At 38.6% G+C, this 16,025-nt stretch overlaps 1 protein-coding gene across 1 annotated transcript in view; it reads right to left on the bottom strand.

Annotated features, from left to right (window-relative positions):
* Positions 1–11,111, bottom strand: part of SORT1 (sortilin 1) — a 38,050-nt gene extending 26,939 nt beyond the window's left edge. The window contains exons 1-2 of the mRNA XM_015595561.2: positions 11,054–11,111; positions 9,830–9,903 (exon numbers count right to left, since the gene is read on the bottom strand). Of these exons, the coding sequence (XP_015451047.1) occupies positions 9,830–9,861 (32 nt within the window). The 5' untranslated portion in view covers positions 9,862–9,903; positions 11,054–11,111. The remainder of the gene's footprint in view (positions 1–9,829; positions 9,904–11,053) is intronic.
* Between the last annotated feature and the right edge of the window lie 4,914 nt (positions 11,112–16,025).

Here is a 16,025-nt window from a genome sequence, read left to right on the forward strand (position 1 = left end):
GGGAATTTCACCTCCTTAAGAGTAATGGAGTAGGGAATGGGGGAGTGACCCACGCTGAGGCAGGAAGAAAAAGGGGGGAAATGTAGCGTCTGTTAGGAAATATGTTTCCTCATACTTCAGACAGAGCCACCTGACGAAATGATCTGTCTTCCTTTAGACCAGCAGTTCTCAACCAGGGTATTGTTGCGTGTGTACACACACACACACACACACACACACACACATACACACACACACACACACATACACACACAACCCTCTACGCAACCATCTGGTAATGTCTGGAGACATTTTTGATTATCACAACTCAGGGTGGAGGTGCTACTGGCATCTTGTGGGTAGAGGCCAGAGATGCTGCTAAATATACTACAATGTACAAGACAGTTCCACAACAACAAAGAATTTGGCCCCAAATGTCAACGGTGCCCAGGTCAAGAACCCCCAACATTGTAGTATATGAACACAAAGCAGAACATTGCTATGGGCATTGTGGCACAATGAAGCCAACACGTGGAGAACACTGCCGAGGCAATCCTGCAATCCGGCCTGCGACGCTGGACTGGACCCACCCCGAAGCCCGTCCTTCCTCTGTATTTAGTTACGGACCATTAATTCCCTAGTTTTAAGTTGGGATCTCTGCTAAGTGTAGCCACAGCCTCATAACTGATCTGTTTGAGCAGAGTACTCGTGAGAAAGCTGTAAGCTAAGCAGCAGGAGTCCCGCAGTCTCTCTTCCCCCAGGAGGTTTCTATCCCTAGGCACAAGTATCTAACACATGCGGCTCAGGAAACACAGCTAGGGAAACAAACTTAATCTCAGCTCTTGGGTTGTTAAAGCTTTTCCCAACAGTTCATTCCAACAATATCTTTGAGAGGTCTTCAATTCCATGTTTAGATTTTGAAAAATATAAGCAAGAAAATCAATGTCTAACTCTGACAGGTTTAATACTATGTGCCATTCTCTTAAAACAGAATGTATCTTGAGACTCATTAAATTTAAATATCCATCATTGAAGACCACTGTATTGCAAGTTAGTTGCCCAGTGATAAATGCAATGTGAAGTAGTCTTTGCTGATAGAATATGTGACTTCAAAGGTGGTACAATCTTGCTAGCAGCCTCCACAAGCAAAGAATCACAGAACCAGAGGACATGAGAGATGCAAGGGATGATGAACAGAACATCTTGTCCAATTCCCTCAATTCACAGATGAGGAGGTTCAATGGAAGGCAATTTATCAAAAGCCAACTAGTCAATTAAGGGAAAAATTGAAGCCATATCCAATTCTTTTAACTCTCAACCCCAAACTAGAGACGACTTTTAATTATTTGTGAGGAGTCTGTCCCTTACGACCTGCAGTTTTCATCTATTTTGCCAGGGCCTGTGGCCTGGCAGTAACGATCAGCTAAGAGGAAACTGGAGACAGACACAGGAGAGAATATCTCTGAGTTGTCTGTTTGGGTCCCTGACAGTGTGCTAAAGCAAACTACATGTGAACTTAAGTTATCTGAATGACTCTTCCCATCTCTTTGCATACACACACAGAAAATTCCTAGATAAATAAAACGGATTAGGCACCACCCAACAGATTCATATGTCTCACCCCCCCTGCCCCGCCTTTTTGGCTTTAAAGTACAAGAAGAGTTCTTATCTTCCTGACAGCAGGCCAAGAGATGTGCATAAACAATTCCTAGCTCTACAGTGTACATATCATCAACAGCTCTGACAACCTTCTAAAGGGGCTGGCAGCAGCTTGATTATCACCAGCTCACAAATCTCCCCTCCTTCATGATATACCCCAGGGAACCTTCACAAATCTGCTGGCAAGTATGCTGGCTTTTTAAGAACTTGGCACAACAAACACATCCCTGACCTCCAGAGAAAGAAAGCAATGTGAGAAAAACAAAAAATCATCTGCTACAACACTCTGGTATTTATCCAGTTGAACAAATGGAGCTCAATGAACTAGGGTCGACCTGCTGGCATTGAAGTGGGACTTTGTGGAGGCCATGCTGGGTTCAGGGATGTATTTAACATAACATTTTATTTAAATGTAGCTATACTTTCTATCAGCATATATATCAGCATACGGATATATTACCAAGAGGAAACCAATGAAACCCCTTGAGAAATAAATCTGCTTTTCAAATTCCAGATGATAATTAATAGAGAGCAGTCAAATGAAAAGTTAACAAAACCCTGTGAAACCATCTGCCTTAGAAACAAATCATTTTAATAATAATTCTATATGCCAACCCTAATATCTGCTCTGATTTCCAAAAGTAAATGATCATTTTTACATACATCTGTGGTAAATTAGTACATAAGAATATGCACGTTTATAAGAAAATAGTGGTAGAATACAAATATTTTTGGAATAGAGCCTAATACCCCCAAAGAACAAGAAAAATCTAGAAATTATTAAAACAAATGAAAGAGAAGTAATCATCACACAAACTTCTGGTAAGCTACAGCATCAAAATTCTTAGGGAGATGAAGCACTCAAAAGGGAGTTTTTCCAGAAGAGTCAAAGGTTGATGTTCAATCCAAAGGTCAGTAATCTAGAATTACACCCTTGTTTTTGAGTACTTTTCATTTACAATATATAGGACCTTGTGACACTAGGCATGTGACCTGCAGACATTTAATTAGAAGTAACAGTAAAAGAGTCCTACAATATCTCAGAGCATCTTACATATTTACTTTTCTCAAATAAGCACAGATGTTCTTGTTTGGTTGGTTTTCAGGCCTAACCATTTCTCTATTCCTTTAGTTCACTTTTGCCATGACTAAGTCACTATAAAGGGCAACATTAAAAAAACCAAGGGTGACAACAAACTCTTTAAAAAAGAAATTATAGTTTTGTAGTTTTCACTGAGAGAGCTTATGTAGTTGATTCTCATTATTCATGGATTTTTTTTTTTTACTGTGAAGGTATTTTTTTAAATAATTAAAATAATTTTAAATACAGTTGGCATATAATATTAGTTTCAGGTGTATGACATAGGGATTAGACATCTACACAACTTACAAAGTGATCACTCCAATAAAACTAGTACCCATCTGACACCATACATAGTTATTACAATATCACTGACTACATTCCTTATGCTGTTTTACATTCCCTTGACTATTTTGTAACTTCTAATTCGCACTTCTTAATCCTTCCCCCTTTTTCACCCAAACCCCAACACCTCTTCCATCTGGCAACCAACAAAATGTCCTCTGTATCTATGAGTTTGTTTCTGCTTCGTTTATTTTGTTCTTTAGATTTCACATGTAAGTGAAATCATAATGGCATCTGCCGTTCTCTGTCTGACTTTCTCCACTCAACACAACACCCTCTAGGTCCATCCATGTTGTTGCAGGTGGCAAGATTTCATTCTTCTTTTATGGCTGAGTAATATTCCACTGTATATAGATATCGCCTCTTCTTTATTCATTCCCACATTGGTAGACATCCATGTTGCCTCCATATCTTGGCTACTGTAAACAATGCGACAATAAACATGGATGCACATGTCCCTTCAAGGTTGTGTTTTGAGTTTCTTTGATAAATACCCAGAAATGGAATTACTGGGTCCTTCTTTGTCTCTCATTATAGCTTTGTTTTAAAGTCTGTTTTGTCCGGTATAAGTGTTGCTAACCCAGCTTTTTTTGTTTGTTTCCATTTTCATGAAGTATCTTTTTCTATCCCTTTACTTTCAGTTTGTGTCTCAATCTGAAGTGAGTCTCTTGTAGGCAGCCTATGTAAAGGTCTTGTTTTCTTATCCATTCAGCCACCCTATCTTTTGACTGGAGCATTTAATCCATTTACATTTAAAGTAATTGCTGATACATATATAGTTATTGCCATTTTATTATTCATATTTTTTTTTTCTTTTTCTCCTTCTTTCTCAAAAAGTCCATCTAACATTTCTTGTAATTCTGTTTTGGTGCTGATTAACCCCTTTAGCTTTTTCTTGTCTGGGAAGCTCTACATCTGTCCTTCAATTCTAAATGATAGCCTTGCTGGCCATCTTGGTTATAGGTCCTTTACTTTTCATCACTTTGAACATTTCTTGCCAATCCCTCTTGCCTGCAAAGTTTCTGTTGAGAAAGAAGCTGACAGTCTTTTGGGAGCTCCCTTGTAGGTAACTAATTGCCCTTCTCTTGTTGCTTTTAAGAATCTCTACCTTTAACTTTTGGCATTTTAATTATGATGTGTCTTGGTGTGGGCCTCTTTGGGACTCTGCGCTTCTTGGGCTTGTATGCCTACTTCCGTTGTTAGGTTTTCTGTCATTATTTCTTCAAATAGGTTTTCAATGCCTTGATCTCTTGCTTCTTCTTCTGGTACCTTATGATGTGAATGTTGGTATGCTTGATGTTGTTCCAGAGGCCTGTTACATTATCTGCACTTTTTTGGATTCTTTTTCCTTGGTGCTGTTCTGATTGGATACTTTCTGCTACCTTATCTTCCAATCACTGATTCAGTCCTCTGCTTTATCTTATCTTCTGTTGACTCTCTCTAATTATTTATTTCGGTTATTGTATTCTTTATTTCAGTTATTGTATTCTTCATTTCTGATTGGGATTTTTTTTTTTTTTATGTTTTCAATCTCCAGTTTTATGTTTCCTATCTCTTTACTGAAATTCTCACTGAGATCACTGAGTATCCTTATAACCAGTGTTTTGAACTCTGCATCTAATAGATTGCTTGTTTCCATTTTGTTTAGTTCTTTTTCGGGAGCTTTGTTCTGTTCTTTCATTTGGGACATACTTCTTGGTCTCCCCTCGCCCCCATGTTGGTGGCCTCCCTGTTTGTTTCTATGTATTGGGTAGGGCTGCTGTGTCTCCTGGCCTTACGTTTGTATCCTGTGGGGCCCAGTGGCACAGTCTCCATGGTCACCTGAGCCAGGTGCTCCAGGTGTGCCCTTGTATAGGTTGTGTGTGCCCTCTTGTTGTACTTGAACCTTAGTTGCTGTTTGCACATCAGTGGGAGGGACTGACCCACAAGCTGATTGGTTGTGAAGACTGGCTGATGACTACAGTGGGGGAGCTTCTGTGCAAGGGCTGACCCCACAGTATCGTAGTTTTCACTAATTGAAAAATCTTATATAGTTTATTCTCATTATTCATGGATTTTGCATTGGCAAATTTGCCTATTCACTGAAATTTATCTGTAACCCCAAAATTAATATTTGTGGCACTCTTGCAGTCATTTGGAGACAAGCACAGGGCAGAGAAATATTTGCGTCACCTAGTGCACATGTTCCCAGCTGAGGTCCAACAAGGGGATGCTCTGCCTTCTTGTTTCAGCTCTTATACTATAAATGTCTCCTTCACGGTCTATTTAGTACCATGCATTTTGTATTTTTGTGCTTTTTGCTGGTGATTATGCTGTTTAAAATAGCCTCCAAGGATAGTGCTGAAATGCTGTTTAGTGTTTCTGATCATAAGAAGGCTCTGATGTACCTTACGGAGAAAATATGTAAGTTAGATAAGCTTATTTTGGACACAAGTTGGTTGTGAGCTCAATGTTAATGAATCAACAATATATACTACATAAGGTAACTTTAATCAGAAACACACATAAAATAATATTATGTATTGATCAACTGATGAAGATGAATGTTGTGACCAGAGGTTTGCAGGATCTTGACCCTGTATTCCCCCTAGGAGTGATGGTTCAGTATTCACTAATTCAGTATTCATGGAGACTATGCAGAACATAACTATTATGAAGAATGAGAATTGACTGTATTGAGATTTTCAGTTAAAAGGTCAATAGGGAGAATGTAGCTTATTAAAATGTGCCAAAAGAATCATAGCCCTGAAACTGTTGCCAGGTTAAATTGGTAGAATTGAATTTACAGTAAACTGAACTCCCAATACTTTAGTCTCTTTTTTTTACCCCACTGTCTAAAGCAGTGAAAAGTGAGCCACGCATATCATTAAAAAATCTATCAAACCACCTTAGAGAAGGTGGTTTACTGTACTTTGCTTCAATATCTGTTGTACACCTTTAAAGTTATCCTTATTTTAACCTCAAGTAACATCCTGAAAAACTTACATCGACTATGAAATAAACTTCGATGTAAAATCTATTAGAGAATTCTTTATTAATGTCTAAAATGTGAAAAATTCTCAATAGAAAATAAAATCATAACTAAAATAGCCTAGCAGTTTTGTGGTAATTAGGTACGGAATAGTGGTATAGGATAATACTTACATTTTCTTCACTATGTTTATCTTACAAGAGGCCATAAAAGGAACAAAACATCTTTTAGTTGCCAAAAATCAAATTATCATCTTAACTATAGCTAGTTTATTTCCTTTTTAACTTCATATTTTAACTTCAAATGTACTTTACAATCTATTATGTAAATTAATATTCCTTTACAGAGAATCAAAATTTATACTATTCAAACACGACTTCTTTAAATTGACGATATTAACATATTATTCCATTTTTATCTAATCATTAATTCCTATGAGGCTTTATTATTTACCAAACCTCTCAACAATTCTTTTTCACAACCTAAAGACCAAAGTCTACTCTCTCTAACTCAGAACAGGTAATAGAGACAACTTCCTTCTATTCTCGTGAGCCTCCATGCTGTACTACTCAGAGCAAGTGGCATGCGATGAACTGCCTTTTATTTGAACTCTTGACTATCTAAGATTTAGTGGAGGAAGGTAATCCAATAGATGATACAATCATCAAAGCTGTGAAAAACAGAAGAGTCTTCAGAGTGCATTCGACAGTCTTTTATTTTATTTCTCAGTTGGGCAACCTCAACAGTCAGGACTCAAGTTGATCAAACTTCTCCATCCCTTTCCCATTTCTGAAGCAACACGTGCCTCTTGGCTGTTCAACGATATGTGTTCAATAACGTAACGTGAGCCACATCAGGCCAGGCCAGATGGAGAAGCAACAGGCATATTTGTAGTTTCCACCTAAACTCTGGAAGACTTTTCAATTCACGGCAAGGAGGAAATAATTAATATTCAAAATGACATTGGTGAAAACACACAACAACAAATACTGCTGTGCAACATTCAGAAAAGGTACCTTAGTAATATGATACTATACCAGAAATAAATAGGATTGCTCTTTAGTAAAGTGTATGTTTGGGGTTTCTCATGGACTAGACAAATATAGGATGAAAAGGGTTGAGTCAGATGGTGGTAGGTATTTAAACAGTAACCCAGTGATGCCGTTTTTGTTTTGTTTCTGGCTGTCTTAAAGTAAGCACAATATTGAAAAGCAAAATGATGGGGGAAAAGTCACGAAAACACATTTCACTCCCCGTGGGTCTGACTTGGGAACCTGTCAGGTCCAATTCTGGCCACATGGTTAAAGAGCAATGTAGAAAATAAAAAGTGAATTCAGAAGGCAAGAAGAAAAGTGGCTGAAGCAACAGGTATACAAGATAATTCAGCCTGGAGAAGGGGGAGTTTAGTGAATAGCCTTCAAACAATGTAGAGGTCAATCAGAGAAGAGGTTTTCATTTGCTACTAAAAGATGAACTGCAATTAGCATCCTCTATGACATATATATGTGTGATATTTATCACAGCAGCATTAGTAATACTGAAAAAAATTAGCTACAACCTAAGTGTCCAAGGTAATACTGATTAAGTAAATTCTGTCAGTCTAGTAAAAATGATAGGTTATAAGCAGAGGGGATATGAACAATATGGTGTGAGCATTCACCAATCAGAATGGATACAGGTCATAATGCCAGGTAGTAGTAAAACTAGCATGTTGGCAGGGGCAGAGGTGTGTGTGCACCTGTAGAAGCCATGGAGGCATTTGGGGGCAGACAATCACTTCTTACCAACTGGCACGAAAAGCTTTTCATTTTAGTGGCTAGTACAGCAGCGCCAATACACGCTGGCTGCATGTCATGGCTGGCTGGAGGCATGGCAGCAGCTAACACCACCGCGTTCTTACTCCATGCCAGACACTGCAAAGCATAACTCACGACTGCTCTAAGGTGGCCATTATTATCATCTTTCTTTTACAGATGACAAAAAAAAGACTCAGGAGAGGTGGGGTAAATGACTTGCACAAGTTCATTCTGCTTGCAAACAACAGTGCTGAGATTCAATTCCAGGCTTATTTGCCAACAAAACCTTGCAACTTTATGCTGCACCATGTTGCTTCCCAAGACTATGTAGCCATATGGTAAACGGGAAAATCAAGATAACAAACTGTAAATAAATTAAGATTATACTTGATACCAGGGTGAATCCTTTTCCCTTAAAATTTCCAAAGGTTTCATATGGTTTCATATGGTTGTGCTGCTTTTATAATGGAAGAGAAATTGGTAAGAGAAAGTGTATCATAAGGAAAAGTTTTATGACAGCACGATTTCTTAAACACTGTAAAGAGTTACTGAAATTATAATTTTTTCCTCTTGGCTTTATTGAAATATAATAAACAATTAGTTGCTTGTATTTACATTGTACAATTCGATGAGGTTTTTTTTTAAATTATAGTTGGCATACAGTTTCAGTTGTATAGCATAGTGATCAGAGATCCATATAACTTGCATGAAATTACAATTTTTAATGTATTTTTCCCTCCCAAACAAGATACTTTTCAACTGTCTGATGGTTACACTATTGTTCTAATTAAATAAATAAAATCAGATATAAATTATGGCCCTTTCTAGCACTAGAATTCTACAATACATTGTCAACCCTTATGAAATAAAAAAATATTATCAGTTCAAAAATTACAGAGAAGCCAAGGCAAGTCGCTCATTCAATTAGCATGGATTTCCTGCCTGCCAGGTGTCAGTTGTTTGGCTAGGATGGAGAACACCGAGGTAGTCAAAAACCTTGCCTTCGTGGAGTTTACAGCTATTCCAAGATGGCAATTCCTTCTCAGCCTGTCTTTAAACCAACATTACTGTGTTGAACGGCAAAGAGCACTGGCTCCAGGCTGAGGAGCAACAGGTGAGGATCACACCTACTGGGGAAGGTTGGCTGATCCAGATCAAAACTTCGACACGGGTTCCCTCCCACCTGGGTCAAGACCAACAGCCAAAGAAAGAACCCTGAGAAAGTATGACGGCTGCTGGGAGAGCCCTTGGCCTTGGGGGCAGTTTCTATGTCATCTACTAGGATGCTACATTTCTTTAGGATCCTTAGGGGAAAATGGGGTAGGAAAGAATGATTGAGAAGACGTTTAGCAATTTCCAGGAGTTAGCTGGTCTTGAATCTTATGGTTAAGGAAAAGAACCTACTAGTTAACTAAGCTGCGCCTTTGAGAAGATGATTCTAAAACTTTGTGAATGTCAGAGTAGAGGTTATGGTTCCAGAACATATGTTCCACCAGTGTGGACACTACGAAGTACTTTGGTAGGTCTGAACTGAGAACCTCTGTCTGATCTAGAAACAATCTGTTTGGGGCTCACAATGTTAGAGAAATATATTCACTTGGAAGTACAGTGAGGATTGTTACTTCAGGGATATAAAAACCATCTGTGTTCATAATAAATAAAAGATCATTGAATTCCATGCTACCTTCCCACAAATATTCATTTAAATTAACAAACCCCCCCCTCCCCCGCCCCCATAGACTCTTCCTCCACCTTGCTTTACTTTTTGCCACTTAGTCAGGTCAACTTAATCTCCTTGGTACTAGATTCCTGTTCATATTTCTTCAGGTTGCTAAGCAAATATCAAAAAGTGTGCTGAATGTGACAGTTTGGTGAAAATTTAAGATGGCTGGAAGATCTTTTAAACTAACTATTAGACTCCATCGTGTCTGGAAAAGCGGGGAACTTATATTCACAATGTGTTACTCAGTCAATCCCCCACCATGTTATGCATCTCACCTTCGATATAGCTTGGACTGTCCAAAAGTCATAATTACCAGCGGTACATGGAAGGTAGTCAAGACCAGAACGATCTGGAGAGAGACAAAAGCATTTGGTCAGTAAGAAAGATAGTCTCATTACATGTTTGCCTGTGGTGGGATTAAATCAACACCTAAAAAATTGCCAATAGCCCTGCTCTGTCATAGCCTATATTGTAATATGTCAGAAAACTAAGAAGGACCAAGTTACTAGGCTTCAATGATTCAAGGTCTCAAATCACTTGTTGAAATGGTCCCATCTCCTATGCTTGAAGCAGTGAGGCAGAGCTAATCAACTACACATTACAATAAAGGAAGGACTTAACCGTTTTGTATCCATATTACTCTAAGATATTCTCAGGCAAGAATCATCTCTCTTCCTGCTTACAGAGGCTGTAACAGTGTGGGTGCCCTAATAGAGGTCACGGTGTCAAATGTGTCTCTCCTCTCTGCTGTTAGTTCTCCATGAAATTAATTTCTTAAGTATTTTTTATATAAAAATATACATGAGGAAAAGATTCTGATAGATTAGTACAAAAAGCTAGGGAGCCTCAAAATAGCCATGTAACAAGAAATTTTGGAGATACCAACTATCTTAAATGAATGGATATATCATGGAAATTAGGACACAACTCAAATTTTAGAAGAAACTGAGACATGCTTACATAAATTCTACTAGAAGCTTAAAAATTAAGGTAAGAAATTTCTAACTTGCTCTTCTGCGCCAGAATTATATTTCTTTGGGCTCCTGACACAGCCCTCATGCACCTCAGTGACATGATACACACATTACTGGAAAATCAGAGAGTATGAGCTGTAGCCCCTGCCCGTATTCAGGCCGGACAATGAGAGCCAGCAAACGTCAAGCCCTGATTCAAGACCTGAGGCTGATGCATCTTCAGCTCCATATTAGGAGGGATGAGGAGCTCAGTGACTCTCCTTCCATCCCCTTGATACTGGCAGCACCTACTGAGTGATGCAGGAAGAGACAACAGATGAAACATGAGCCCATGGGTGCCACAGTCCTTCCCATTACAGAATAAAGTGGTCACGAGACGTTTCCAGTTCTAAAGCAAAACCTAAATGACCACGGCTTCTTGAAAGTCTGTCCTGCAAACATGCATTTCTGTGACTGAGCTTAAATGCCCCAAGTCTACATCTTCTTCTTACTAGGCTGAATTCACAGCCTCAAAACATTACTTACCCCAGTGCTATCTCCAACCCAGGACAAGGATACTGAGCCACTGAGATCATCAAACACATGCTATAAGGGAAAAAAAATCATTTAGAAATGACATCTCTCCTTCCATCTCTGACTTCCTTAAATAATTCAGAAGACTATTATTTTTTTTCAAAGTAATTAAGTTTATAATTATAAGGGGATATGGATTCCCAGAACAATATTTGAGAGAGACAGGATTTAACTACTTAACTTGAATTACAAACAACTTGGAAATTTTAATTCTCTCTCATACAAAGTAAGCCAAGCAGATGCGTTTTCTTCACTGTACCAGATGGGGAGATGGGACATTCTAATTGCTTTCTCCAACAGAACTAAATATAAAGATGTAGAAAGTATTCTTAGGCTGCTTTAAAACAAGAGATCACAGCCCACATTGACAGATATAATTGTAACCCAATCGGCATAATTTAAATTTTTCTAGGCAGCCTACATAGTATAGCTGAATAGTTAATAGCAGGATTCCTTTTGCTTCTAGGCTAACTCACTCAAAATGACGAGGGACAGGAGCAAGAGCACATGCCCTCGTTTCACCTTTTTAAATGCTGATAATTAATAATAAGAAGAGACCCTTAGGAGAGTTGTAGCGAGAGTGAGGAGGTAAAGGAGGGGTCACTAGAGCATCGCATCCGAAGTACGGTGAGCGTGGTGAAGTGGAGCTTCAATAATCGCTGTAGGTGCTTCTGGGTTTCGGTTTTCCAATACTTTCTCTATTTATAAACCACTTATATTTATAGTATAGATCCATTATAGGAAAAATGTAGATAATACTAAGGAAGTAATAATGAAGAAAATATAAATCACTCATAATCCTATCAAACAGAGATATTCAAAGTTAACGCTGTATGTATAATCTTCTAGTCTCGATCGTTTTTTAACTGATAAAGAAATAATTCCAAAAAGGCCATATTGGCACTTGGTAAAAATTTCCGACCATACAGAAATGTACATGGACAACGTGAAGATCCTTCCTCTCCTCCTGCCACATGCCCCACTACTCCAACCCCCTCTCCCCAGAGGGGTTAATAGTTTAGTAAACACTTCTAAGTTATTGACAGTTATACTTTTCTCTTCTGGAGACTTACATCTTATGAAGACTTTTAAAACCTTAAACATGCCTCTCCAAATATAAATAGTTCCTTAGAAGCAGAGGATATAATTTTATACTTCTTGGTTTTCCCTGTGCCTAACACGATACTTTGCAAGTCAATAAACATCTGTTGAAAATGGTTATACATCCTTCCCAAACCACAAACTCATTCTCAAAATAGAACATGTCTATAAATGGTGGGATGCCAGCTGCTTGGTCACTCAAGCCACCAACCCCAACAGAGATGTTTGAAGAAACAGAACTCAAAACACTAACTGTTTTGTTTATCTTCTAATTTTCTTTTGTGGTCTTCCTGAATGGGCCTCTGAATTCACCTTTTTCTTCTCTGGACTGTAAGTACCTTTGAGATTAGAGGAATCGCTTGTATAATCTCCGTTAATTGTACAATCAGTGCCTCACAAAGGGCTTGCTCGGTAAGTGCTGTTTAACTATCAAATGCTCAGGCAGAGCTTCTCACAGCCTCTGCAGGACAGAAAGGCTATTCATACATACGAGCTGGCCAAGCATCTGAGAAAAAGTAGGGCTGCTAGAGACATCTGGAACCAGAAGCTTAAGAACTGACACAGCAGTGTGTCTTGTAAGATATTCCACACTGAGCAAGACGGCATGTTCTCTTGAGTAAGGATACAGTGTCTGAAATTACATCAATGAGTTCCTTTAGAAGGAGAAATATCCGGAGCTACCACAAGTACTGGATAGACCACACAGGCTAACAGTCATCTAAACACAGGCTATCTTTCCAAGGAAGGTTCTGGTCACAGCAACTGAATAGGATAAAAAGAAAAATTCCACAATTGGAGGTCTGGCTATCTCCATCAGGCCACAATGTAGTTCATCTTGAGCCAATCAGGACCTGCAGCTTTCGCTTTTGAAGCAATGCTCTACACACCTGGCCCCGACAGTGCACGCTGGCATCACTCACTGTTTCCTTTTGCCCCGTCACAGAAGGGGGAGGATGATGTTACTAGCAACCCACAGCTTCACCTAAACAACTCGAAGGCTAGGTGACCTCATTCATCATCCAGAGGGTTCCTTTGTCAATGTAAGCCAGAGTTATCAACTACATCTGTGGTCTTCTGCTACTCTTAACCCTCCCTCCTTTCCCTTCCCAAGAGCCAATTAAAATTTACTTTTGAAAATAAACAAACTCATCCACTTACGGCAAATGTAGCTAATTCTTTATATTTCAGTGTTTAACATTCTTATACTGGTAGAAGTGAAATAGAAAACTGAACTCAGATTTAACAGACCAAAGCTCGAGTGTAAAGAAAAGGTTATATGGAAAGGAGACAAATCCAGGGGGGTCGGAGGACTAAACGCACAGACACAGTCCCGCTCCTTCAATGAGAGGATTACAGATGTCCAGAAAAGGGCCGTGGTTAGGAGACGGAATTCACAAGTGTCAACAAAAGGCCATCGAGTCTAATGCTTAATCATTTATCATATTTAACATAATGTACAGGTCACTCTACAGTGTGGTGGCATCTCAGATATTTCGAAATACGTATTACTTTTAATTATAGCAACAAGAACATTGACCGTCTCCCTTACTAGACCTGAAGCCTATCCGGTGCAGAGACTAAGCCTATTCATTTTGGCAACTAATATATAATATACTACATGGAAGGCACTCAGTAAATCGTAAATTCATTTTCTTTAAGAACTTGTGAAGCTCTGAAAAGGAAGATGATGAAGTGAAAAGGTAAAGCCAGACCCTCTTAATTTCCCCATGGCAGAAATGAGTATGAAATGTAAAAAGTTCTATACTGAGAGGACTTCTGCTTCTGGCCAAGATGGAATAACAGAGATCAGATTTCTCTTCCCACCTGAAACAACTACAAAACCTAGAAAATATATAAAACAATAGTTTTCAAGACTTTGGATTTCAGTCAACAAAGGACAATAGTCCCTGAAAGACAGGAAACAAACAAGGGCCTGCATCTGTCCTAGCTTACCATCTGGGGGAAATTCCATGCCACAGTGTAGGGCAGGGAAACCTAGCCAGAGCCCAGATGTCTCCTTCAGTTGAAGAGATGAGCTTGTAGTCTGGGGAGGCCACAGAGGCTGTAGTTACCATCGACTCCATCCACACAGTCAAAATTTGGAAAAGATGCCCTGAACACATCAAAGTGTTTAAAGGCACTGGCCAGGAGTAGACTGAACAGAAGAGAAATTCAAGTATTTGAGTATGAAGAAATAAAGGTCTGCATACTGAGATTTAAGCAGGGCTTGCAGAGGTGGGAGCACATAGAAGCAATAGCAAGACGGTGGTGGAAGGCAGCCGTGCAGGTAGAACAAACATGAAGATATATGCAAGTATTTTGAAAGCTGTCAAAGGGCAACAAATAAAATATGTTAATATCACCAACTAGTAAAGCGCTGAGTATACAGTAGATGCTATTAAGTACTCATTAAATACGAATTTCAAAATCAGGATAAACAAAGTTAAGGTGGGAATCAAAAGAAAATAACAGAGAAAAGGAAACTGTGTGTGAGAAGAACAGTGCTTTTGCTTGAAATACCCAAAGAAAGCTGGGACAAGGCCACAGGATCATTTCCTTACACAGGCATGGTGTCCAGTGGTACATACAGCTGAACAGAATCAACCAATAAGTTATGGTTCAATTGTTCTAATCAAGGCGAAGTAAGATGAATAAAAGAAATATGAGTGGAGGACAAAGCTTGTGGCTACAAAACAAACAAATAAACAAAACTGTAAGGCAGAATAACCCCTACAATATTAAAATACTGAACACATAAAAATGTTAATACACTGAACACAGACATTTAGGAGTAAGAAGTCCAGCCAACAGAAGGTAGCGTGAATGTCTACTTTAAGCACTGTTACAAAAATGATGTTATGTGTTAGTTGTATACATGACAATTAAAATGGAGAAGGTGGCAAGGGGATGGGGGGATTTTGAAGCATGTTTTATTTCTGGGGAACAATACCTATGTTGCTCCAACATAATATGCATAAGAGGTAGATTATTTAGCACAAAGAGAACATAATCTGGCCACTACATATTGCTAAGCAGATAGCCAAATGTATGATCTAGAAGCAGGTCAAAATTAAGGGAAACTATGTAAATATGCTGTTTGTGTAATTAACAGTCCAAAAGCCAGTATCCAGAGGGGCTACAGAGTAAATACAGTAATTCAGATTACTTAATTATACCCTAGGGTAGGAAGCTCAGAAATCAGGAAGTTTAAAACTATGTAGTTACTACAATATTATCGACTATATTCCCTATGCTGTACTTCACATCCCCATGGCTACTTTGTAACTACCAATTTGTACTTCTTACTCTCTTCACCTTTTCCACCCAGCCCCGCAATCATCCTCCCATATGCCAGGTGAGTACTAGACTAATCAGAGATCACTTCGTAAATTATACAAATTCTAACCACTATGCTGTATATCTAAAACTATTATAAAATAATATTGAATACTGAACTCTAATTAAACAATAAAAACAATTAAACAACAACAAAAAAAACTATTTAAAATGTCACTGGATCTATCAGGAGTGGGTGAGCATGAAACTGACCACATCTAGAGAGAGATACATTAATCCCCTAGCACACTTACTGGCACAGGAATAGACAAGCCCAATCGATGGAACTAAACAAAGTCCAAGACTGGGCCAGGTTTCTTTTAGTGTATGATAAAGTTAGAGTGCAAGTTAGTGGTGAAAGATTTTGGAAAAACTAGCTATTTGGAAAACATAAAAAGCTGAATTCCTAAATCCCTTCTTACTCCCACTCCCAAATAAATTCCACATAGAGCGAAGATTTAAATATAAAGTTAAATCATAAAAATCC

The sequence above is a fragment of the Pteropus alecto genome, unplaced genomic scaffold, assembly GCF_000325575.1.
Source record: "Pteropus alecto unplaced genomic scaffold, ASM32557v1 scaffold106, whole genome shotgun sequence".
NCBI classification, from domain to species: Eukaryota; Metazoa; Chordata; class Mammalia; order Chiroptera; family Pteropodidae; genus Pteropus; species Pteropus alecto.